The sequence below is a fragment of the Dromaius novaehollandiae genome, chromosome 3 (assembly GCF_036370855.1).
Source record: "Dromaius novaehollandiae isolate bDroNov1 chromosome 3, bDroNov1.hap1, whole genome shotgun sequence".
NCBI lineage: Eukaryota > Metazoa > Chordata > Aves > Casuariiformes > Dromaiidae > Dromaius > Dromaius novaehollandiae.
The window spans coordinates 17,125,245-17,151,399 of record NC_088100.1 but is presented as its reverse complement, the minus strand read 5'-3'; the positions used below and the strand labels follow the sequence as shown (position 1 = coordinate 17,151,399).

General features: G+C 45.0%; 1 protein-coding gene and 1 long non-coding RNA gene across 2 annotated transcripts in view; both read left to right on the top strand.

The window, feature by feature from the left end:
- The first annotated feature begins 6,759 nt into the window (after positions 1-6,759).
- On the top strand, positions 6,760-12,583 carry RRM2 (ribonucleotide reductase regulatory subunit M2). Its single transcript, XM_026097221.2, has 10 exons — positions 6,760-6,913; positions 6,995-7,072; positions 7,236-7,367; positions 7,592-7,708; positions 8,244-8,377; positions 9,518-9,612; positions 10,433-10,566; positions 10,970-11,074; positions 11,209-11,322; positions 11,740-12,583. Exons 1-10 carry the CDS (start codon positions 6,821-6,823, stop codon positions 11,890-11,892), a joined length of 1,155 nt encoding a protein of 384 aa, XP_025953006.1. The 5' UTR covers positions 6,760-6,820; the 3' UTR covers positions 11,893-12,583.
- Positions 12,584-16,636: 4,053 nt separating this feature from the next.
- The window catches only part of LOC135327809 (uncharacterized), a 33,197-nt gene continuing 23,678 nt past the window's right edge, over positions 16,637-26,155 (top strand). The window contains exon 1 of the long non-coding RNA XR_010388188.1: positions 16,637-16,746. This is a non-coding gene — a long non-coding RNA (uncharacterized LOC135327809). The remainder of the gene's footprint in view (positions 16,747-26,155) is intronic.

The following is a 26,155-nucleotide window of genomic DNA, read 5'->3' as shown; positions in this document are numbered from 1 at the left end:
GACACAAGTTGCAAGAAGAAAAAAACAAATTATCTACTAGGAAAACTTTTTTCACCATGAGGGTGGTCAAACACAGGAACGTGTTGCCCAGAGAAGGTGCGGATTCTCCATCGTTGCAGATACTCAAAACAGGCCTGGACAAGGCCCTGAGCAGACTGATCAGTTTGGCCCTGCTTTAAGTAGAGGGTTAGACTAGATGACCTCTTCCGGTCCCTTCCCAGCTAATTTACTCTAGTGTCCTATTACTCTATAATTCCCTCAGTGCTCTGCTATGGGGCTATGCTTTAAGTCATCCAGACAACCTGGCTAATGTGTTTCATTTAAGATATCTATTATTGATAAGGTTATAGGGAGCAATATTTATCTCTCCAGAGAGATACTCCAGAGCACGCTATCCAGCCTTGTTTAGCTTCACATTGAGTGGGAGACCTGAGTGCTAGACTCCTGTCTCACAGGAAGGTTTGTGCCTCCCTTCCCTCCAGTGCAGCATGGCAGACTCTGCTTTTCCATGGTCTGTGTGTCAGATGCAGGTAGCTGCCTAATTCAGAGCAGGGTTTTCCCACTGTGAGCCACCACACTGGGGGACAAAACCTGAAGGAGCCCCACTAGACATTTTATCAGCACCTTTCATGTCCAGCAGGATATCCCAACACAAGGAGTCTCGCTGTGGGGGAGAAGATCATTGGGACAAACTCAGTTTCATGAACAGCAGAGGAACGATACGTCCAGTTACACCATTATAACTGCGTATGTGGTCATGTGTTATCTGCAGGCTTTGCCCTGAGAGCTGTAAATGGCAGGTAAGGACCTTGAATAGATGAGAAATGTGTTTTTAGAAAGTTAAAGAGAGTGGGGACGCTAAGTGTGTTAGGGCTTTGCTTCCTGGTGAGAGGATTCCCAATAGCTGCTCATTACCTCGGGAAAGGCTGGCCTTTGTCATCAGGTAACCAGGCTGCAGGTCACCTCATGACAGCATTCTCAACCCAGCAAATCAACGGGCTGCGTTGGCCAATCTAATATTTAGCTAAAATCAAGCTAATAGAGATTTTTGTTTTGTTCTGCTTTAGATTTCTCAGTGAAACAGTCCATGAATGTGCCTTACCCAAACAGGCACCGTGGAGGCCTTGCAACTTAGTTTTTAGAGTCCTCTCTTAAGTTATAAGCCCTGCAGTGAGTGGAAGGCAATTGCCTCTAAACAATGTGTTTACAGCTCTGATTCAGGCAAAATTTTCATTCAAACTGTTGAACATTTGGTTTAAGTCCTTAAGGTTCAGAACAGTTCTGGAGAGATGTCAAACATCCTTCTCTTCAACTGAGTTGGGTGAGTTTATGAAAAAATGCTAAAGGTTAACTCCAAGCTTGGTGGCAAAACTGGTGGCCATTGAGACCACCACGTGTCATCTTGGCAGTGTTGTCTCACAGCTTCCTCCTCTTGCCCTGTCTGTGGCCACCTGCTCTCTATCTCAGGTTATCTTTAAAATACTTAGATTTTTTTTGCTACATGTAGAACTCAGACTTAGGGATTTTTGGGCCTAAAGTTGGGGCTCTTCAGCATGGTACTTTATACAAATACTAACTGTGTGGGACGGAGCTGTGGATGAGGCCATGCAAAATAATCAATTTCCCTGAACTGAGGAAAAAAATGAAACAAATACCGTGTCCTCAGCTAGTAAAAAGTCTCTCTCACGCAGTTATCCTCATCTACTTTAATCTGACTTAAGCCTGTTGCTGCAGTGATATGAGCCAGTTCACTACCTGGAATCAGTGACTGTCCATCCTGCACAGGATTTGCAGTAAAATGGAAGAAAATGAACCTGACAGTTTTGCTGAGGAAGGCCCTGCCCTACAGGAGTGAGGAGCGTTACCCAGCAGAGCCACATAAACCAGCTGAAGGTTGTGGCAGATTAGGATGAGAAGAAACAGCAAATCTTAAGGAAGGGGGAGATGATGCAGTGTACTTGGGAAGCTGAACGGAGGACTGCTTCCTCCCCTGGTTTTCAGGAAGTTCAGTGAGAGCATCTCCTTTTTTCGCTTGCCTTTGCAGGCTTCATTTGCCTACTCCCTCTGAGTGCTTGGCTTAGGAACCAGCACCTGTGAATGAGTCCTGCCCTGAAATGACAGAGTTTGACACTATCTGAAGAAATGTATACAAGACAAACAAGCAGAAGGACTCACTTTATCTACTAGAAGTGCCTGCAGATAACCTGCAGATCCTCACCAGCACTAGATTTCTCTTCCTGGAGGCCACAAATCCCATTCTTCCCCTGAGTCTCACTCCGCATGCACCCTGCAATGCTATGGATTATTTCTGTAACAGAACAGGATTTGTAGGTCTTGCACAGATATCTAAAAGTGAAACAATCCCAGGCAAAAGAGTTTTAACTGTATGCCTAGAGTTCCCTTTCTTAGCAGTAGTGGCACTCTGTGCAGAAAGCATTCCTGAGCCCTCCACAACAGTGCCCACACACATTGCTTTGCACCCATGACAGTGGGGGAGTAATTTACACCTTTCCCTCCAATTTGTGTTGGTTTGAATTCATCAGTGTTGAGCTTTGTCTGCAGCTGATCAAACATGCCAGGGCCTGGAGGTGGGTGCCGGGTTCATTCCTTGGGCTGAGACTCCCAGGTGTGCAGTCTGGAAGTGGACTTGCAGGAACAGCTTGGTTATACAACATCTCACACCTGCCTCTGCCTAGTTGCCCTTGGGCTGCTATTACTTTCACATTTCTGGGTGTCTAAATTCCTATAAAGAAAGAAGGTGTAAAACTAATTAGAGTTTTTGGATTTTTCTTTTTTGAACACACAGCTCCACCCTGGACCAAGCACCCTTGTAAACACTCAAAGAATAGGTGGACCAGCTGGTAGGACATCCCCTAGTCTGATGGTAATTGCTAGCATTTCAAAGCAGGGTAGCAGCCTACTGTTTTGACTCTGGCTCTGGCAAGGAGCTTGCTTGAAAATGCTGGTCCCAAAATGTAGTTTTGTCATGAAGAAGGATATATGTGATGGAGAGACAGAGCTCCTCATGCTTGCTTTCCTCCATGATACTCACTAACAGTATGTATACGACTAAGTATTGTGCCTGGCGTATAAACATAACACAGCTGACTTCCCCTTGCAGGGAAGACTTAAAGTACCATTTTGTGTTTAATTGTGGTCTGAAGTTGCTGCTGAATGTCCTGTATCATCCACAGGATGTCATCCACAAAGGTTGGCTAAACACTCCATGGAATAATCACAGCTTTGGCTTAGGGAAGAGATATATTAACCTGCTAACTGAGAGCTGCAAGTCACCTGCCAGACCTGAGGCTTTGTCCTGTCTTAGTCCATGTGAGTTGGTGCCCTTTTCAGAGTGTGGGTTATGATCTTGGCGGGACCAGGTGGCAGAGGCCTGATAGGTTCAGGCAGGAGCAGCAAAGTAGGGGGCCTGTTAGGACCCACAAGTCTTATATGAGAGGAATGGATGTAAATGGATTAAATTGTTGTAATGCGTCAATTCAGTGTGGCCACTCATTCTCGAATATCAGTAAGCTGTATCTATAGCAACACACAGGTGCAATGTCCTCCCTTGCAGGCCTGTTTGACATCTCCGAGCCCTTCCAAGCATTTTTTTACTGCAGAGCCATCTTTCACAGTGTAGGGTTCTGCTCCTGTGCCATTGACTTCTGAGAGTAGTTGCTCGAGTTGCAATGATAGCACAGGAATTACATCATGATGGTACACAGAGGTGGCCTGCGGCTTCTGGACTATTAGCTTTGGGTCCCTTTATTTGGAAGGGTGGGTGAAGGAATTTGGCAGGGGCAGGGAGGGAGCTGCGGTAGCTATCTGCCAGCCCCTCCCCAGCAGCAGGTGACAGTAGGGCAGGGTGGAGCAGTGTGCAGTGCAGAGGTGGCAGGAGATAGCTGGGGTCTATATGGGCTCTTGCAAGCCTTCTGGAACCGTCTGGCATTCCTGACCCCAGGAACCCGCTTTCCTGTGGCAGGAGCATGTCCATGCTTTGGCTGTTCCCACCCAGGCTGGTGGATTTGAGTGTGTGAGTTTACCTGTGCACCTGGCTTTGGACTGGGACGGCCAAGAAATAGCCCGCTCTGGTACATCCTGCCTCCCCTCTGCTGGAGGTAACCAGTGCCCAGCTGGGACAGTAACACCTCTAGTACTACCTCTGCTATCTGTGCACCATGTCTGTGCTGTCTGAATGAACTGGAGCTAAATTCAGTGCTTGTTCAGGATAACTGCTTTTCTGGAACAGCTGGGGCTAAGAGGGGCTGAGATGTCTGTGTTTTGCTGAGGTTTGGCTGCTCTCTGAGAGGATCTGGATCAGGATCAGGGCCTGGAGCAAAAGCCATTGTCCCCAGACACAGACCTACCTGGACAGGAACTGAAGATACTGCCTTAAATATTCCCTGAAGTCCCCGACTGGAATCAAGTCAAAAAGCAGAAAGCATGGGGTATTTTTGTTGCTGGTTTTGCCTTTCCTTGGCCTTCACTTGGCCTCTGGGCCAGAATACACCTCTGTCTGAGTATCTGGCACACCAAATCCCTGGTTGCTGCAGGCATCTGGGATAGCAGTGATGGTCTCATGGCCTCCTGCTCTTTCTGCAGCAGATGGAGGTCATGGCTTGTAGCATTTTATATTAGATTGGAAGCCTGTCTGAGGGTATTGGGATGTGTTTTTGTAATGATTTCTGTCCTGGGGTTGCTATAAATATTTAGCCCAGAAGGTCCCATACAACATCTCCTGGGTGGGTGCGTGCAGTCAGCCCACTGTCCTAAATAGGACAAATACCACAGTCTGCTAAAGGACTTTACTCTACTGGCCATTTCTGATATGCCCCAGCTGAGGAGAGTCAGACCCAAATTCAGTGACCTTGACATGAAGTGTTGAGACGAGTTACATACTGGAACTTGCAGTGTCAGAAGATGATGTCAGAAGGGAATACTCTAATTTTTCTTCCAAATTTACTCATTAAAGCAGTATACAGTATTGTTATACAGTTGAAAGGACGGTTTAAGGGGCTGCATTGATGGGCTGGTTCCTGAATGCCTGGTTTCTGTCGATCTCCCTGGGGGCCTGGTCTTCTGCTCCTCTCCTGCCTTAGCCACTTACCTTACAGCCAAGCACCAGGCAGTACCGGGCCTCAAAACTCATGGCCTGGGAGCAGGCTGGGCCTGTGTTTAGGTGAAGAGACTTCAGTGGCATCCCACACCACCGAAAAGCCTCAAGGCCTCAACAAGCTTCTAGTTTCATTAAAACTGAGGACATGCTTCAGTGAACCAGGACCAGCACAAGCCACATGCAGTGCTGCTGTAACGCCAGCAATGCAAACTACCGACCGGCCTCTCAGTCTGCGGCTCCAAGGGAAGCAACCAGCCGAAAGCTGCGTTGGCAGTTTCTTGCTGCTCTTTGTCAGTCGTGAAAATACACCTCTTTCTGTTGTCACAGAGAAAACTTTTTGGCCAAAGTGTGCAGATCCTCTGTGGAGCTGGGCTGCACGGACACATTCAAAGCTTCAGCATGACGCACGCCTTTCCTGTCCCAGCTGGGACTGGGACTGGGACGCATCAGGGACGGCCCACGGCTATTTTCTTTCGTAATATCTGCAAGTCATTGTGAGTTGGTGTGGGGAGGTAGGAAGAGGGAAATGCGGCTGCTGCTCAAATAAAGACGATTTCATTAATGTAAAATAAATATTGACTTTTTAAAGCAGATGAATCTTCTTTCTTTTTTTGTAGCTATTTTCTCCTCTTCTTGTACTATTTATTTAAACCATATGAAACCAGGTGGCATATGGAGGCTGTTTCTCTGTGAAAACAATTTCTGTCTCCAAATGCGGCGATCAGTGTGGAGGGAAATGGAAAACGTATTGGGAGGGGAGGAGGGATGAGAAGAGAGAGGGGGAGAGCAAGGTGGGGGGGAGGACAGGATATTTCCAAAGCACTACCTTAAACCCCAAATCTGGAATTAAGGTGCCCTATTATATCTCAAATTTTTCAAAAACAGACACCGTACTTAGGATCCACAGCCACACTGCTCTTTACAAGAGATAATGCACGCTGCAAGCGATCAAGGCTGTGTGGGTTTTTTAAATCTTTTTATGTACCCTTTATTCAGCTGTGAAATAACTGCTATGCTTTACATTAAATCCTATGCGGGTTAACACTCATCTGCAATAAATGGAGTTTACAGCTTTCCAGGAGATTAGCTCAAGCCTGGAGAAAGCGAAACCTAAGACTCCTGGAGGGTTTATCTACAGGGAGACATGTCCCGGTGCGAGGCGCCCCACTGACACTGTTCATCGGGGATAAAGGTGGGTCTGGACCCCAGCGACACTGCCACGGCCCTGCCCCAACGCGCCCATGTGCAAAGTCCTATCGGCAGGGTAATTTGGGGGTTTCACCAGGCCTCCGGGCCCTTCCACGCGGGAGGTGCCGCACGGGGCGAGCGCGCGGCTGGGCCCGGCCGTTACTCGCGTAACGGCTCCTCACGGCCCCCGGCGGGGCCCCTCGCCCCCGCCCCTCCCCCCGCGCAGCCCCCAGCCGCGCGCCGGGGGCGGGGCTCCCGCGCTCTCCCGCCTTTTTCCCCGCGGCGGGAGCGCCGGACCACGGGGCAGGCCCTCTTCTCCCGCCTCGGCCACAATGGGAGGCGGGGCCCGCGCCGCGCCTGCGGCCAATGGGCTCGCGGGGGCGGGGGCCGCGCGCCCGGCTCAGGCTGTGAGTGGCCAGCCGGGCGTTCTGGCGCCAAGTTCGAAGGCGATATAAAGGGGCGGCGCGGCGGTGCGGCCCATATCCCCGCCGCCAGCCGCCCGGTGCTGCTGCCGCCATGCTGTCCTCCCGCGGCCCGCTCTCCGCCCGCCACGACCAGCCCCGCCTGTCGCCGCTGAAGAAACTGGCGCTGAGCGACAAGGAGAACACGGTGAGCCCCTCTCCCCGCGCCCCCTTCCCCCCCGCGCCCGCGGCGCCCTCCGCGCGGCGCTCACCGCCCCTCTCTCCGCAGCCCCCCGCGCTCAGCAGCAGCCGCGTCCTGGCCAGCAAGGCGGCGCGCAAGATCTTCCAGGAGGCCGACGGGAAGCCGGTGAGTGCGGCGGGCTGCGCTTGGCCCCCCTTCCCCGACCGCCCTCCCCTCCCCTCCCCTCCTCTCCTTGCCCTGGGGTGCGCTCCCCCCGGACCGGTGTCTCCCCGCCGGGGTCCTGCCGCCGCGGCCCCGTGGCTGAGGCCAGGCCGCTCTGTGCCCGCAGGTGCCGCGGGGTGCGGAGGAGGAGCCGCTGCTGCGGGACAACCCCCGCCGCTTTGTCATCTTCCCCATCCAGTACCACGACATCTGGCAGATGTACAAGAAGGCCGAGGCCTCCTTCTGGACCGCTGAGGAGGTGAGGCCCGGGAGCTTGGCCCCTGCATCAGAGGCACTTCTCCCGCAGTAACGTTAATAATAAAGCTGAATAAGATGCTGGATTTCCCAGAGCCTCACGGGGACTGAGAGTGTGCCTTGCTGCGGGGTAGTGCCCTGGGCTGGGTGCTGGTACAGGCTTCCTGCCTGAAGCCTCTGTTTCTTTTTGGAGCCCTTCATTGTTTCACTGCTTCTTTCATGTTTCAGGTGGATCTTTCAAAGGATATCCAGCACTGGGAGTCCCTGAAGCCTGAGGAAAAATACTTCATTTCCCATGTCCTTGCCTTCTTTGCTGCCAGTGATGGCATTGTGAATGAAAACTTGGTAAGTGTGTAGAAAGGGCCCTGAAATAAACTATTCCATGAAATGAAGCTAACAAAACAACTACATATTTAATGAAGTACTTGCTGGCCTATCTAGTTTGATTACTTGTGCTTAGAAATACTGCCTTATGCTATATAGCAAAGTGGAGGGTTGCTCTTTAAAATCCAAAGGTTTGCTATTTTCCCTGTAGAGCACAAAGCACAGACTTGCAGTATCAATTGACCAGTTTGGAGCCCTTGTTCTGCTTCTGATCTGTCAGTGATCCTCTCCCTAATGGAGGCCAAGTCAAATTAAGATGTTTCTCTGTTCCTCTGAGGACCAAAGAACAACTTGAGACTTGGAGCTTTAAGCAGACTTGCAGCTGTAGGATGCTGGTGCTCTTCATGTTTCTGTTCAGAATCCGAACGCATGGATTTAATTTGAAGATAATGTTAGGGGCTGAGCAAATGTAGTTTTTATATAAAGTATTAGTACCCTTAATATGCAACTTAGTTATTAATGGTTCTGTAAACACTGAGTTACTTATTTCCTCTAGGTGGAGCGGTTCAGTCAAGAAGTACAGATCACAGAAGCCCGTTGTTTCTATGGCTTCCAAATTGCCATGGAAAACATACATTCAGAAATGTACAGTCTTCTAATTGACACATACATTAAAGATTCCAAAGAAAGGTTAGTATTGCTTGATGATGAAAGGTTCAAAACTGATAACTGAGGCTTACATGATGCATATCATTCTTCTGTGACTTTAGTCTAGTTCAAATTCTAAAGTTTGACTTAATTTAAAATATCACTGAAGTGCTGCTGAAGACTGACTTTGGAACATTTTTCTGTTCCTAAGTGTATGAGCAAGATTTCATCTAGATTCAAAATAAAACCAGATACTTAACATTGAAATAATGGAGTGAGATTAAATAAAGCAGTCAAATAAGGGGGTATATTAAACTACAGTGAGCTCTGATATGGAGAACCCACTGCATTGGTAGATAGCTATGTAGAGAAGATTCTCTGGGGATAATAGCTTTTTAAATAAAACACTCTCTAATATTCAGTGTGTCCAGTTAATGACTGATACTCTCATATCATGTGCTGCCATGAGAGACTTGACTATTTTTGGCTTCTTTTTTTCTAATACAATAAAGGAAAGCTTCCTTTTGGCTATATATAGATAATGTTGCATGCTTAAAAAAAATATTGATTACAAATATAACAAAAATGTAACTCAACAAGATGGATCAATTCAAGAATTGGATCTTCTCAAAACTAAATGCAGGGCTTTAAGCAGCTTGGGCTTTTTTGAGTTATTGTATTGTGCTGGGAGACAAGCACTCTGCTGGGGTTGTCTTGTGTTACTGAAATGCTAGCTGCAGTGTAGAGAATACTTATTTAATTGCTGCTACTTTGCAGAAAGATGACCAGCCACATCATTCTTCCCTACTTTGGGGTGCTTAATTGCTTTAAGGAAGAACTGCCTCCATGAAAAGTTAGGCACCTTGTCACTGAAAAGTGGAGGTCCGCTGGTCTATAGCTTTGAGAACCTTGTTCAAGCATACTTATTTGTGAATCAGTACTCCTTTTGGTATTGTCATGACAATTTGTGTGAATTGCTGTCGATGTAAAGTGAAGGTCATGCAAAGGTAGATGAACACAAATGCCCCTAGATTTGGTACAAATAAAATGGGAGGGGAGCTTATACTGAGGTGAAGATACAGAGCCCTTATAAATGAACAAGGCCACCTACAGCTGTGAAGGCTTTATTGTACTGGTTGCTCTGCTGAAATCTTGTTTTAATTAGTGTATGCTTCTTCTCAGGGAATTTCTTTTTAATGCTATTGAAACACTACCATGTGTTAAAAAGAAGGCTGACTGGGCCATGCGCTGGATTGGGGACAAGCAAGCAACATATGGTGAGTTATGTTTTTTGGAAGCAAAGTGAAATTCCTTCCCTAAAAGAATGGAGGAACCACAACTTCTCCAGGCTTCCCACAGTTTACAGGGATTATTATTGTCACAGGATGAGTAAGCACTATCTGGAAGATACTGGTATAATTCTGGAGATAAAGAAAATCTTGTTCATCCTGCAGATAAACTGCTAATGTGAACCTTTAAAATTGCTGGTATTTTGAATAATAGTAGCTCTGGTAGCAATCTTCATATACTTGGCTGTATGATTAAATTGCAACTGCTCTTGTGTCCTGAGCTGCACTGGCCACTGATCTCCAGCAGACACATTCAGTTGGAAGAATTGGAGGCTATGGCGCATCTGCCTTTCTGATTCTTGATGCCTTACTTCAAAGGTGAAAAAGAGATGGTAGAGCCGCATTCACTGGTATTGGTGTTCTTCATGGCCAAAGCTCTTCACTTGAGCAATGATGACCAATCACTAACTTTAATCTGTCACTGAAGATGACTGCTCTTTGTTCAATGTGCAGTTTTTTGTGGGGGAGGGGAGGAGGGCAAGGTGATATGACAGTTAACCTGGGGGGAAGGAGTCTTAGCTTCAGCTGCCTACCACCTTCTCTAATTAGCTTTTACTTTGCTATGTAGTCTAGAGTATTTTACTTAGAAGCCTTTACTATAATAGTTTCAGGGACAGATTATAGCACACTTGAGCTGCAATTCTTTGATTCTGCTTGGAAGACTCTGTTCACAGGTCTGCTCACAACTTCTGAGTTTTAATCCTGATAAGTTTTCTGTGTGTTACTAAAATCAGTCTGTCCTTAACAGGAGAGCGTGTAGTAGCTTTTGCAGCAGTGGAAGGAATCTTCTTTTCTGGCTCGTTTGCATCAATTTTTTGGCTGAAGAAAAGAGGATTAATGCCTGGACTCACTTTTTCTAATGAACTCATCAGTAGAGATGAGGTATGAATCAAATACTCAGGATGATAATGTGTCACAGTAGTTCAAAGTAATGACATTCAAATGTAGCCAATACTTCAAAAGAGGAGTGTTTATAAACAGGCAGCATATAAAGCTTATAAATGTGAATAAATGTTATAGGCAGTGAATAAATGAACTTACCATTTTATCTTCTCAGTAAATAGTTGTATCTCCCACCAGTCCTTGCACTTGGTGTACTTGTCATTTAGAAGTGCATCTTGTATTGTCTTGATTATTATACTTCTGTCTAGTTAGGCAGGAAGCTTAAATATCATGTGGCAAGTGCAAAGATGGTATCTAGAAATGGGCTATTTCTTCTGGACCACTGATTTGAGTAGCTTTTTTAAATCAGTGTTCCTGAGATGTTCTTCTGAAACTTTTCCAGGGTTTGCATTGTGATTTTGCCTGCCTCATGTTCAAGCACTTGATACGCAAACCATCAGAGGAGAGAGTTAAGGAAATCATCATGAATGCTGTTCTCATAGAACAGGTAATTGGCTGCTCCTTGTTTAAGAACTTGTTCATACTTAAGCATAAAGCTGAACTGTTGTACTGTCCAGGGTAATTTTACACCCAAAATGGATGCCATGGTTTTTGGACACTAAGTACTTCTGTTATCTGCAGGAATTCTTGACGGAGGCACTGCCTGTAAAACTGATTGGCATGAACTGCACTTTAATGAAGCAATACATAGAATTTGTAGCAGACCGACTTATGTTGGAACTGGGATTTAACAAGGTAAGGCTAGTAAGCATATTCTTTCACAAGAAAAATATCAAATTTAATTTCCTGCAGAAACCTGAATCATAAAACAGCTGCAGCAATATTGGTACAAGTTCTAAATCCAGTTAGCAGTCCCACTGTCAGATCTTGTTGGGAGACCCACAGAGGGAATAGCAAAAGCTGTTAATGAAAAAATCAACAATATGTAAAAGTCGCTGTGCTGCTGCCTACTCCTGAAAGAAGCTGCAGCTAAAAGACAGGAATGAGTACAGCAGAGAATGCCTGGGGCAGAAATTTCTCTTCACTGTAAAGGAACCCCAACTATATTGCCATTGGGTTCTTTTTGCTTTCTTCCCAGCTGAGCTCTTTAATACTGTCCTATATTTGAGATTTGAAACCCACAGTGACCATGGAGTTGTCTTTTCCTTTCAGATATACAAAGTGGAGAATCCTTTTGACTTCATGGAAAACATCTCTCTGGAAGGCAAAACCAACTTCTTTGAGAAGCGAGTAGGTGAATATCAGAGGATGGGGGTCATGTCAAAGCCCACAGACAACTCTTTCACCCTGGATGCAGAATTTTAAATGGACTGAGACCACATGATTTAGTGTGCATGTGCTCCTCTGTTTATGGGCAAACAGTGTATTGGGTCATAGTGTGATTTGGTTCATGTACTAAAATCCCACTCTTGCAAAGTGTGGTGACATTGGTACTTTTCAGGAGGCTAGTGTAGCTGCAGCGGTTTTAACTAGACTTTGTCAATTGTATTAATTCATAGAATGCTTAGGTGTCTCTTACAGAAGCAGCTACTTCATAAGATACTCCATTTTGTGAAATAAATGGGCACCTACAAGATGGGAGGTTATGGGCAGTTACCACTAGCTTCTACAGTTCTCTCCATAAAGAAAGGAGTGATTGAGAAATTCTAGTGTTAGATTTTGAGTGCTCTGTGGAAAACTCTGGAGGAAGCTACATGACCTCACTGCTTTCTTAGCAGGTTTTAAGTTTACTTTTTACTATTTTAAAAGTTTGTATATAAAGCTGGCACTTTAATGTTCAAATAAAGAACTGTCTTGTAATACCCTGGAATGGTAAAACACATGTCTAAATCTTTAGACTTTTGTAACCTAACCTTTTGTGACTTGTGCTTTTTTCCTGTAACTGGAAAAGATGGTGCTGTGAATTGGTGTGATTCTGAAATTGATCAAAGTACAGAAGCAAACTTGGTATGCAAGGCTGAACAGCTTATTAAAAGTTTGCCTGGATACTGAAAAACTGTGCAGCTGGCTTCTGGGCTTAATCACTCTTTAACATCTGGAAATGTTTTTATGCAGTTTGCTAATACAAAGCTGGATAGATTCAGAGGTGTACTGGCTTCATGGCTCTGGTGGGCAAAGCTGTGTTTTCATTTTTTTGAATGTCATACTTTCTTCAGGAATACTTTTCTGCAGGAAGAACTTCCCAGTTGTGGTTATTTGGTAGCTGTCAAGTCAAATAGTTACCTTAGATCTGATCTTTCAGAATTATTGCACATTCAATTAAAACAGTTTTCACAGTAAAGCCAGCAAATTCAGGCTAGAGCTATATTCTTAGTTTCTACACTATACAGCTGAGTATTGGTTTTAATGCATAAGAACAGTGGAAAAAGTCCTATATTGCTGTTACTCCACACTAACCTGATAGTACCTCAGTTAAGGGCATTTGGACTATGAAAGAGTTCTGTGCTCAGAGTTCCTGCAAATGATTTGCAATGAGGAAATCTGATAAGAATATGATAGAAATTAGCTACTGCCTTGTTGTACACAATCAAGTTTCTTAAATGCTCTAATGTAACACCTTACTAATGAGAACTATCCTGCAAGTGTGCCTGCTGTTCTTCCTCATGTTAGTCTAGTTGATATGGAGAAATTTTTATAGATGTTAAAGCACTTTGAACTGAAAGAGTGCTGGAGTTGGCTTCTTTGCCCACTTTTTCAAAGTTATATATAAGCTGATGCTTCTTTGAGAGATGCTGCCTTTGTATAAAATTACCCCACTTGCTCTTTTGCTCGAGTGCACTGAAGTTGATTGTGTGACTGTTCTTCCCCGAGTTCCTGAAGCTAGCAGGATGTGTACACTTTCCAAGGCTTTCTAGGGAGCAAAATCATAAATAATAATGAAAAAAACCCCTCAAACCCTAAGCCCCAAAGACTGGAATTCAAAGTAGAAGATACCAGATGGTTCTGTACTGCCCCGTGGGACTGATTTGCTAACAGGTCAGTGGTCTGAGAATAATTTAATGGGAACTGGAGTAAGGATACATTAAGTTGAATAACCAGTCACCACATTTTGAATCACTGAAACTGATAATGCTTGTTGCTAAAGTTATCAAGGCAGGTGCATTAGAGTGCTCATTGTAGGCCTGTATGTTTAGAGTGTAAATGTGATTAATAACATGTAGTGGGAGATAAGTTTGTATGACTTAGGCTCAGTTTTAGATTCAACCCTATATATATATATTTCTAGATGCTCTACTGAAGTAGAGGTTGTGGGCAGGACAAAAGGTGAGACTCCTGCCTTGTAGTAGGGTCTAGCTATATCGTAGCTATCTCTTCCTGCTTGATTCTGATACCAAGGAACGTAGCACCTATGTATGTGGAAATCTTTAATTTGTATCCTTATTTCTGGGAATAATGAACTATTTTCAACAATTAATGTAAAAGGGCCCTTTGAAATGGGTGTGTGACGGCCAAGTAAACTTTCTGTAATTACAACTAGGAAGAATGTACCTTTTAGCTAAGTGTTGCACTTGCAGGGTAATATCAGATACTATAGTTGTGGATGTAATAGAGATGCAGATTAGGGAGGAATTAAGTTACTAGTGGCTCAACAAGAGAACAAGAACTGCTGTGACTAGTATTAATCTTATCCTTGTGTCACTGATGTCTAAATGGCTACTCAGATTTGAGTTATGTACCTGCTATAATGTAAATCAGCTTGTGCTGTATAAAGCCTGGAGAAAAGCTATGCATCTGGTCTCACCGCCTTAAATTCTCAATTTTCACACGTACTTAAATACACCTTGCTGTTGCTTCATTTGAATAGATCATGTCTGAGCCTTGACAAAAACTTACCTGCTGAAAAATGATTACTTCCAAATGCAACTGAGATGCCAGTTGTTTGATGCCTGATCCTCTCAAACATTGAGATGACCAAATCCTTTATTTCTTTACAATACCTCCTCACCCCCCAAATACTCAGGGAGAAATTAGTTTCAGTAAAAATTTACCTGACCTGTGTGAATAGGTATGCTTTGGAAGTGAGTTTGAAGAACCAGGAGTGATGTGAAGCAGTGATGGAAGTGCTGATTCTTGTTATGTGTGTATGAATCAGAGCAGCTGTCTAGGAGGGGTTCTGGCACAATAATTGCTGCAAGTGGACAGTGATTAGGCTAGTAGGAAAAAAATACAGAAGGATAAGTAAAAACAGATATTTAGCAGTGCAATACTTAATGTTTGTTAGTTTATGCAGAACTGATCGCTAGCTATGCAATTCCTTTGTGTGTTTTATTGCTGTAAAAATTAACAGCTTTAATATTAATAACCATACTAGCTCAGATAAAATGGAAGAACACAATGACTTTAAGCGATGTACCCTTTCTCTTGATATATTAATTTTCTACTGTAATTTGTTTTTAAAAAATGCATGGGTACAGGTAAGGAAGCTTCTGTATCTCTTAAACCGATGCATTTTCACTTCAAGTAACTTGTCAGATTTGTTGGAAACCTTAGGCAATGTGCAGGAGTAACAGCAGTAACCTAGTGTTAGACTTGTCCTCAGGAAGCAACTGCAACATTAAAATGTAATGACAAAAAAAAAAAAATCCCCAGATTTCTCAAATTTCCTGGAGTGATTACAGCAATTAGTGCACAGAAGAGGTCAAAGAACAGTTGCTGCCATTCATGCCTGCAGCAGGGCACAGCCAGCCTGCATATCTAAAGGCATATTAGCAATCTGGTGTGATCCCTGAAGGGTAACTACTTCCTTTACACCAGTCAATAATCCAAAACTTGCCCAGCAGAATAAAAGTAAATGAATGGAATTGTGCTTGTTCAAAGCCTACTTTTCACAGTCAGCAATGGCTCATTTTGTTTTAATCTGTTGATTACCTCTCGGTGCTTTGGTCTCTCTTTTGTGCTTCATGAATTATGAAGAAGAAAATGCTTTTTACCAGAAATGATTTGAGAATTGAGGAGAATCAAGTTGCAAGGCCTGCTGCTTGCTGAGGCAAAGCTAGGTTTTTGGAGGAGGTTTTAGGAGTTTACATAGGATATCAGTAGCAGTCTCAAAAGCTATGATCCACACAGCAGAGATAGTCAATTGGTTTCTATGCTAGAATAGAGCCTTTGCCTGGAGAATGGCAAAAAGATTAAACTGACATAGATGAAATACATTTGGTAGGTGTCAGATCCTTGTGCCAGACTGTGCTTTTTTTACAGATTAAAAAAAAATAAAGTTCTGCCTGATTGCTCTTTGAAATGATGATGATTATGCTCCTTCCTGAGCCTGAAGAGAAACTGAGAAAAACTATGCTTTCATCTCGTTGGAGTATATTGCAAACTTTAATGATGAGATCTTACTGCCATCGTTGATCAGCAGAAAAATGGTGGTGTTGGCTGAACATGTGCTGTGAAGTTAAATAGATCACTATGGAAAATTGGGTAAAGAAGGAACGCCAGTTTCCATTCCCATGTCTGGGCATTACTGGTGCTCAGCTGGGTTTCGTCTTAGAAACATACGTTGCCTCCAGGGTCCAGAGGAAAAACTGAGTGAACAGCAAACCCTGGGGCACTGCCTGACTGCCTGACCTGAGGCTTTGCTGGCTCCTGAAGCTAGTGGACTTCCTCACACACCACAACATGTTTTTGCTTTTGCTGGAGAAGAGTCAGATTTGAAGGTGAGCGTTATGTACTCTAGAAGAAGTTGTGTTAAAGTTTTCCCTGCTACTGTTGCTTATCCTCTTTTTAAAAGCTGAAATTCTATGAGATGCATCAAGGGGGAATGAATTTAAAACAGAACTATATTTTTCCCCCAAGCTGTTATTCATGCTTTTTTCCCTGAAACTTCAAATATTCAGAGAAAAAATACCTTAGTTGAATGGCCTTTATGATTCTTTCCGATAACCAAACCCCTCTTCTCCTTCTTCCCCAGTTGTAATACAGTGTGTAGCTCCTGCTGCAAGCAACACTGCTTTGTTCGTCAGGTGGTGATTAGGGTGTGTTACTGCGAGATGCTTATGCTCTACAGTGCTTGGGAGGACTTGGCTGGCACCGAAAACTCTTGTATTGAGGTTTTTCTTTTGGCCAAGGGTGAAGACTCGGACTGGACACGCACTGGTGCTTGTTAGGAGCAGATTGGGGAGAAAAGCATCCCAGACCAATTCCCGCTCTTGGTTACTGGTAAGCAGTTTGTTGTACTTTCTAAGTGTTGTAGGATTTAGCTGAAAGAAGGGGGCAGCTCTTTGCTGAGAGATGCCCAAGGCTTGGGACCACTGAGTTTCCAAGAAATGCTTTTTGGCCTTGTAGTGGTTTCTGTTCCTGTGCCTCTCAGAGCTGGGGGTGCTGGTAGCTGGCTCTCCTCTTAGTCCCTAGTGTTGTCGAGTGTGTTGGCCAAATCTAGGATGGCTTGTGTGCTCTTTACTCCCCTTTGGATCAGGCAGAATAGTGTTTTCTGGTGGATTCTCGTTTTAATCTAGTAGAAAGGCTGTTGGCAACATTATCCAAATGAATTGCTAAGGACCTAAGCCAGCCTGTTAAATCACAGTTGTGGAAGCACTGTTGAGTCCTGAGTTGTTTGGAGATATTTCATGTAGACAAATTTCAATGGCGACCCAGTTCTCACGGTGAAAGTGTCTTGGATGTGTTCCCTGGGAGAGGGAATCTCCAGACCTCTGACTCTACTAGATGCTAGAGCATCAGCGTAAAATTTGCAGAAATAAAGTGGTTAAGAAGCCCTGACCCCTATTTGATACCATGAAACTTGGCGCACAACTCATTTGGGCCTAGTTTTTTCTTAAAACATGGGGCCTTTCCCTCCCATTCACTTCAAAATCCCATTTGACGCCTGTCTGCATCTTTCACCACTTAAAGAGAGCATTGGCTCGTTTAATAATTTGCGGTCCTTCCCCATCAGCTTTAGCCATGTTTGCTGGTTTTAACAATAGTTGCTGATTAATAATACAGGGAGTTTTTCCTGTCTTCTGTCTTGGCTAGGGAGCTGCCTCCCTTGCTCACCCTTAGTCAGCTTGGAGAATCTGGTCCTTAGGTGCTCTCCAAAACAATATCCTCAATCCTTTAGCTCAGAGGCAGCTGCAAGCTTATGTTTATCTGGGTCAGGCTATAGCAAACACCGACAAGTGCCACTCTGCCTGTGTCATGTAGCATCCCTCTGCTGTATGGCTCTATGGACGAGAGCCTGTCGCTGCTGGTGACTGCAGGGTCTGCCTGGTGACCGGGGTCGGCTACAGCTTTTCTCTTTCCCTTTGGAAAATGCTGCCTCATTAAAATTAAAATATTTTGTCAGAACATCTCTCTCTGTGAAATATTCTACTGGCAAAGTCCCGACATGATTCAGACTCAAGATGGACTATCTGGCTGTGACCGTGTTTCTCATGGTGGTTTTCTCACTCCCTTTGTGCTGCTTTGTGGAATGATTTTGTTTTGATGTGATCCGAGTGTTTCCGTATGGTTGCGTCAGGGTTTGGGAATGGATCTCCCTCCTCCCACCCCCGAATCTCTGTTCTGGGAGACACTGAAACATGTTTTCCCAGTTCAGGACACAAATAGAGGCCTCAGGTTCCTACCTGCTTTAATTTTAACTTGGCTCTGTACGTAGCAGAGAATGTGCTGACGGATGGATTTCCATGCACCTCTGCCTCTCCTTGATATTAAATTAAATGATTTATTTCCTCTGTGAATTTATTTTCAGGATGATGATAAAATATCCCCCCAAACAAACAAAAAAGTAAATTCCTATTTGCTTCAGGAGAAAACATGCTGCAGAGCAGCAGGGAAGAGTGACTTGGCCGGGAGGCTGCAGTGAGCTTTCATTAGATGAGCTTCAGAGGCAGTGTTTTTAAGCAGAAAGCATATTAGAAAGAGCATTTCACAACAGACTAATGGCAGCAGGGCCAAATGTTTTCATTTTGAATGTCTATTCTGGCTGTAAATGTCTATTATGCCACTTAAATGCAGTCTCAGCTAAAAGGAGGGCTAAAATGTAATTTACTTCAAAAGGGAGTAGAAATATCAGTTGTGCACTGGATTTTGTAATAACTTTAAGCAAAATATGCTGCAGGTTTATCCAAGGCTTAATACTAACTCTGCTGTTTCAATTACTGCTTCTGGAAATTCTCTCTCTCATTCCATTGATATAGCTATTACAGTATAATACTGTAAATATATATACAAATTTTAGAGAAGTTATTCTGATCAGGATGGCTGTGTTTATTGCTGTATGTGAACTAAGACTGGTAAACACTGGAGAACCCAACAGGATTATTTTTTAATACATGTTTCCATAAAATGGTTATCCTTTGTCAAATTGAAAAGCTATTTACTATGCTAAGTAGGCTAATTTTATGATAAGTTTTTAATCTTGCCACCTTTCGATTATATAGTAATGGAAAGTGCAGTATCACAGCTAAATCCTAGGATTATGTACAAAATAATAGGATGGCTGTATTGCATTTAAATTAATTAAAGCTAAAATAATGTTTCAAATGAAACGTTAAATATTGTTCTGCAGATATTCAAAAGCAGCACTTACGTTCCCAAATAACACATGAAAAAACAGATTGAGGCATATTTAAATATGCATATAAACTCAAATATAGCTGTTCAGGCTCTGCGGGGGGAGGGAGTTTTGTGCGGCTTAGGCAAAGTTGTTCGTGGTGATAAACTGATTTAGCCTAAAGAGAAGCATTTAGGGATGGTCTTTTAAAGACGATGGTACACCCCGTCCCTGCGGTCACGTTGACACTAGTGCGCAGTGATGTGTTTGAAAGGGTGACTGCTTTGCCCCTCGGGATGGTGCCCCTGGTAGCTCGCCTGACCTCAGCCCCCAGCGTGCAGCCTCGTCCTCCCGCGGCCTGCGATCCCCCAACCTCTGCCGGTGAACCGCCGTCCTTTTGGTTCCCGCCAGCCCCGTGCCTTCCAGCTCCCACCTCTGCACGCTTTCTCTGCCAGCTCCAACGCTATTTTTTTTGTGAATTAGGCCACTGCCACAAGAGTTAATCTAAAAGCTAGTTTTGGCATGAATTATGCCAGATAGTAGGTTTCCTATCATATGTTTAAGCCAAAGGTCAAGCACTAAATTTTACTGTCACCAAGGTTGGTTGTGGGTTTTTTTTGTTTTTTTTTTTAATTTTTTTTTTTTAATTTTTTTAAGGAAGCAACAGGAATTCCAGCAGTTCAGGTGACAAGAATGTGACACACAAGCCAAAGTGAGCAGCAGGAGTTAGCTGTGCCGCTGTGCTGGCTACGGCCAGGTCGGATCTGACAGACGTGCAGCAGCGGGTCGTGTTCCCGGCTCTTCCCCGAGACGCTGCGTGCATTCTTTAGGGAGAAGTGTCAGGCAGCTGTCGCCTCGTGGTAAAGCCTGGGATGCTGGGGCTTTCCTTCCCTGATGCTCTCAGCACTATGTGATGAACACAGTGGTGCCGAGCGTAGGGTTGGAGAGCACGTGTGCAAGGTCATCTGCTTTGCACAAGGTTTGGAAGCAGACCTTCTCCTTTGGGCCACTTGGAGCTGCCTATTCTGCAGCGTGGATATTTCCCTTGTAACCTCACAGACGTGGGACTATGAGCGAGTACATCATATGTCCTTAATTTCACCACATCAGGTGTTACAACAGTACAGCTGAGGACTGGAATGGGTTCCCAGTGGATGTGCTGTGCGTTTTAATAAACGTCAAAACTCTGTTATTGGTCTTTCACACTCACTGCTCTGGATGCCCTTTCTGGGCTGCGCTGTGCTCTTTTTCTGGATGTTTGGGACCAGAGCAAACATGCTGTATGGTTTATGTAGAGATGGACTTTTCAGAGTCCAGCCACAAGTACCTTCAGGAAGGAGAGACCCTCATATCTGCTGTTAATCTAGGGTTTTCTCTCAAGAATCGGGGTCATGTCTCCTTCCAGCCGTTAGAAGAATAAAAAAAATCCAAGAGGAAAGATGGATTTAAGTGTTCTTAGAAATCTTGGAGTCGATAGGAAGGTGTAATGAAAAGAAAGCAGCGGTGGTACTTCTAATTCCTCTAATCAGAGTTGGCTCTTACCTCAAGGTATGGACAGTCCAGGAATAATTTACACTGGGTGCAATTGCACAGTGGATTTAGGGACATGCAGGTGTTAGTGGTGGGTTGGCTGCATGTGGGCATACATGCACTCCCTCTCTCTGATGGTGAATGAAGCAGTAGGTAATATTTAACCCAGGTGGAAAGCAGTACTTGTTTTGAGTGGCTTTACCTTAAGTGTACGGTTGACTTGCTGAGAAAACCATATATTGTGGAGCTGGTAATTCATTTGAAACAACAGACTGTGCTCTAAACTGAGCTGTCATCTTCTGAATGACTCCAAGGGGTTTCGCTGGAGTGGTTAGTGGGACAGCTTTTGAGGACCTAGCCTGAATTCATAAAAACACCAGCATACAGTGATATTGGAGAAGTGGCCGCTAGAGGGGGGATGAAGCTGAAGATAATGTTCTGCTGCTCAGCGCTGCAGCATTGCACCGGCGCTCTTCCCTTGCCCTGTTGTCTCCGTGTCTCGGCCAGCATGCCAGGAGAGCAGGACCTCTTTAGCCACGTCACTGTTCAGACACGGCTGGTGTTAGCTGGCCTCCACCGCTGCCCTGTGCGCGAGGAGCATCGCGTGGCATCTGCCACTTTGGCTGCACTAGCGTGGGAAATACCTTGCGGTGGCCGCGGTCGGCCGGGGTGGTTGGGAGCTGCGTCGGACACCTGCCCACAATGGCTCTGGAATGCTGCGGGCTGGTTTCTGCAGGCACTTGAAATCATTTTATTTAGGGTCGACCATCCCCTGCTTCCCATATGGTAAAGCAAATAAAAAGCTTAGCTTGTGTCAGCCAGCCGTACACACGCAGGCTGGGAGAACCCAAATAAAAGTACCATGGTAACAGCCTAAAGCAACAGCAGCCGGCTGGCTTGCTGCAGGTGATGAGCCTGCTGCCGCACCAGGGGACTGCTGGGGGTTGTTGACAAAGCAAATGGTTGTAAGCCTCACGCTAAATATTGTGGGAAAGTTTGCTGGGTGATGGTGAATATTATGACATAGCAGTTAAAAATTACCAGTGTGAATTCTATTTTTAAGTCTTTGGTTTTGCGGCATAAGATGTGATTTTCCGAAGAGCCCTGCATCTGTGCATCTGTGTTCCCCTTGAGCTCAATCACAGCATCTTTGCAAATCAGGCCTTTTGTGCCCCCTGAAAATCAGGTCCTTAAATAGAAGTAAAAGTGATGGGAAAAACAGGCTTTGAAGTTACGCTAGCGAGGCTACAATTATGGTGGCTGTTATGTCCCATCTTCATCTTGAAAAGAGCTCACCAAAGGGAGACTGGAAAGGATTTCTCATCTCTGTGTATTATTCAGGAACTAGGTTCACAGGCTTTTCAAGTTGTTTGTGCTAAAGAAAGACAGAGACTCATCAAGAGGGACAAGTGGGCTTCTGAACCACAAATGGCTTGATCCTGCCCTCGCTGAAGTGAATGGCACAGCTCTGTGTTGTCTGTAATGAGGCAGAGATCAGGCTTGGAGGCTCTTGCAACCCCTACCCTAATTAACTAACTGTTGGCTTAACCTTTCCCAGGAGCTCGGAGTATGATGGGGAGTCCTGCTTGCTCAGTCCTGAGGCTTCACAAATCCCGCTCTAGAGCTCCTAAGAGGTGAATTTAAAAATGCCTTTTTTTTTTTTTTTTTTTTTTTTAAAAAACCCCTTTTTGTCTTGGGAGCCCTGGGAGGTGTGTGTTGGCGGTAAGGCACTGTTTTGTTCCCTGTGAGCTGCTCTGTGCTGAGCTGCTCTCCTGCCTCCCATTTACCGTGAGTTGATTTTGCTTTCCCTCTGGTGACTGGGGGACAAGGGCCCAGTCCTCATAGAAAATGGTCAAACTTTGAGCTGGGAAGCAGTTTAGTGCCCTTAAAATTTTCCTCTGGGGGCAAAAACTTGAAGTAGAGTGACAGATGAACTGGAGTAAATACTGCACTTTGTGGGATGTTTTGCAATCTTAGCACTGACTGATGGGCCCTGTGAGCTCCTTTGCTCCTGCGATCTGGACCTGTCAAGCCATACTTGAAGATGGCACTAACTTGCAGGAAAATTCAAGCCTATATGTGAAGCTAGCAAGACTTTCTGAACTACTGACCCCTAAGAATGGCCTGGAGGGTGCGAACTTCTGAGTCACGCTTCACTAGTGAAAACCCATTTGGCCTCGTAGAAAAACCTTGTTGGAAGCATGTATGGGTGCATAGTTAACCTGTTTCCTGCATCTGAAGGATGGATGGATGGATGCTATATCACTGTCTTTCAAGGACTATGCATTGTAATAAAAGCCACTGTCCCCAAGCAGAATATAGTATTTTTTTTCTCTTCATGTAGCTATTTATTTATTTTGATGGTGTTTCACTAGCTTTCAAAATAATAGTTTCCTTAATTATTTATATCTTAAGCATCAAAGAAGATTTCATTTTTGCTTAGTTATGGCAAAATGATGAGTCAGAAGAGCAAGTGCCAGTGTCATCTGAGGAACCTTGATATTTAGAAGAGGAAGTTTAATTATGAACTGAATCACCCTTGTATCATTTGTGTTACCCAGACCAACGTGTCCCAGAAATGCTATTAGCCTCGTCTTGCACCGTAGGACTGTGGGTCCCTCTACAGAGCAAAAGGTTGTTAATGTGTTTTAGTGTTGCTGCAGCGTCTGTACCTTGGAAGAGGACTTTTGGCATGGAAGCAGCAGGTTAGCGCCGAAGCAAGGCATTAGCTGTGTCTGCAGTGTGGCTACAGCCTCGGTGCGTTATACTTCTCTGTTGCAGTAGTGGCACACTGCTTTTTGAGTACAGTTTGCTGAAAGAGTGGACTATTCTTTTTTGGAATTATAAGAGGAAAAAAAACCCTGATGTTTTCTAGAGCTTTTCTCAAAACTGTACTTCTAGGGGAACTTGGAGATTAGTCTTTACTTTGCAAGAAACTTCCTGAACTGTCTGTAGGGAGAATAATTTCCCACGAGGCAGCACCAGGCTGATGTGGCCGTATTTCCCTGGTGTTGATTGTGATTAGGACAGATGTATGAAATGTATTGAATAATCTCCCCAAGCATAAAGCCACTGCCCTTAGTCTTTGAATGACATGGCACAAAAGATACATATTTTTAAACAGCAGATTGTCAAAGGGGTATTTATTCATCTTAGATAAAGAGCAACTGGTGTGGAACAGGCATGTGGTGGCAGCATGACAAGCACGTGCCATGTGCGAGTTGTCCTGGGATTAATCTTGCCTAAGTTTACATGCTTATAGTGGAGAAATTTATATCTAGCCCAGCAACCCCAGGCTCCCGGTAAGCATTAACTGGGGGCAAAGGAGACAATTCATGTGACTAGTGTCAGACAACGTTTTACAGAGGTGGAGCACTTAACTAAGCGCCTGTTTCTCTCTGTGGATGGCACAGGTGATCTTGGGGACTAACTCCTATATTGTCATTTACGTGTGGGCGAATGAATTCCAGGCTGCAGGGCTGCTGCCGGGGGTCCTTGGCGCGTCTGAAGCCTGATCCTCAGCTGCCTCCGTGGGGTCCAGCCCGTCATCCACCAGCCTGCTCTTTCCTCTGGCGTCTCTCTGCTGGCCAAACCGCAGCCTTTGCTGAACGGGCGCTCCGTGTGCCGCTTAATCCCTCGGGGTTACGTGATCGCTAAAGCGCGGGGAGCCCGCGGAGGGCGGCTTACGCTAATGCGCTGGCCTGAGTGGCAGCAGGCGGCCGCGGTGCAGGCCAGCGCAGCTAAATCCAGCAGCGCCCATCTGTCGAAGCTGCTCTCCGCAGACTCGCGGACTGCTGTCGAGTTTTGAACGGCTGCCTGTTGTCCGGGGCTGGGAGATGCCAGAGCCTTGTTTTAGCGAAGGTAAATAGAGAGGCATAAAAGAGGCATTCATGCGACAGCCATTTTGATAGGAACGAGTGCATCATCATGTCCACTGCAATCAGTCATATATAGGTTCCTCGCATCGCTTCACCTGCCAAGTTCACGAGTGCCTGTCTCCTGGGCCTGCCTTTCCTGTTCTTGATCTCATGTATATTGCTTTTTGCTTTGAGTTTTTATTCCATCTTTGCATGACCTGTTTTTCCTCTGTCCCTCCCTTGTGCTTTCTCCTCCTGTCTTGTCCCGATGGCTTGCTTGACATGGAATCAGGGCAGTCGAAATAAGGAGTGTAAACTGTGTGTTCAGCTTGATTTTTCCATCTGATGCCTGCATCTGCAAAGTGGAGGATAAAAGGGTGTTGGAGCATTTCTGTGTGGGAGGTACGGGCGGTCCCGAGCCGGCACCGAGTGCATCCCAGCTGTGTCTTTGCGTTTGTGCAGGCTGGTGCCTGACCTGTGCTGCAGCCTGGCCTCTGCTGAGGGGTGAGCATGGAGACAGCCTATGGGAGCTATAGATCTTGAGACAAAGCCTTCCTCCTGCAGAAACGTATGAGAGAGACCAAAATTTAGGTCATGCTTAATTTGTATGAAAGATTAACGAACATTGAATGGATCTTCATAAGCATGGACTTGAGAAGCTGTAGCAAAATTAATGAAAGACCTTGAGTAGCAGGCATTATATATAAAGAATTTATTTACATGTTAATTTATATATTTATTAAGAGATATGTAACCATTTATTATGCATCTCCTAATCACTACTGACCCTATATACATATGAAGGTTCTGCTCAGTCTGAAAGTGGGCTCTTGCTTACTGAAATGGCTTTTTCTGCATTCTCCTGCAGTAACGATGTAGCACTGTCTGTCATTCTCTGCTTTTGGTATTTCTTTCTGATTGCTCACTCATTTCAATGACAGGTCCTCAAACAGAGAATTCCCTGCCTTCCTTGGCTGCTAATGTTATTTGACAGGTCCTTGGAGGAAAGAAACTCAAATGTTTGGGATTTTTGCTTCCATCGAAAGGACCAGCGATGAGGACGTAACCCACCTCTCTGGTAGTATTTTCTGCTCAAAGATGCACCTTCTTGCATGCACTAGGCTCCCTTTCTGCTCTGCTTTCCCCTGGGTTTAGTCCCAAGACACCCAGGGACCGTTCGTTAGCGAGCTCGGCGTTGCAGAGCTGCGCCTGTGTGCGCTGGACTGCAGGACAGCATCCGCTATTGCGCGTGGCAGGTAGCGTCTGGGATATTTGGCAAACGTCATTGCGAGCAGCCCCACGTGGGGAGGGAGCAGAAATTTGCTGATGGTATTGAGAAGCTAAAGTGGAAGATGCAGCAAACTTATTATCGGGCTGTTTCTTGCAATTTTTTTTTCTAGGGTGATGGGATTAATTTTTTGGTAAGCACATGATTAGATCTGTGAAGAAATAAAATGCTGATGCAGGCTTTCCTTGGAGGGGAGTTGGAAAAAAAATAAAGTGCAACTTTTCTTCTGTCTTACAAAATCAGTGTTTCCCTGATGGACTGAAGGACCGAGCTCCCTCCACAGTGCACTGGCTTTGCTGCCCTCCTATAGCTGCTTGGCTATCCCAGAGCATGCTGTAATGGGGGGAAAAGCCCTTCTGGTGAGTTCAGCCCATGGATTTCACGGGTCCTGTCACTAAACCT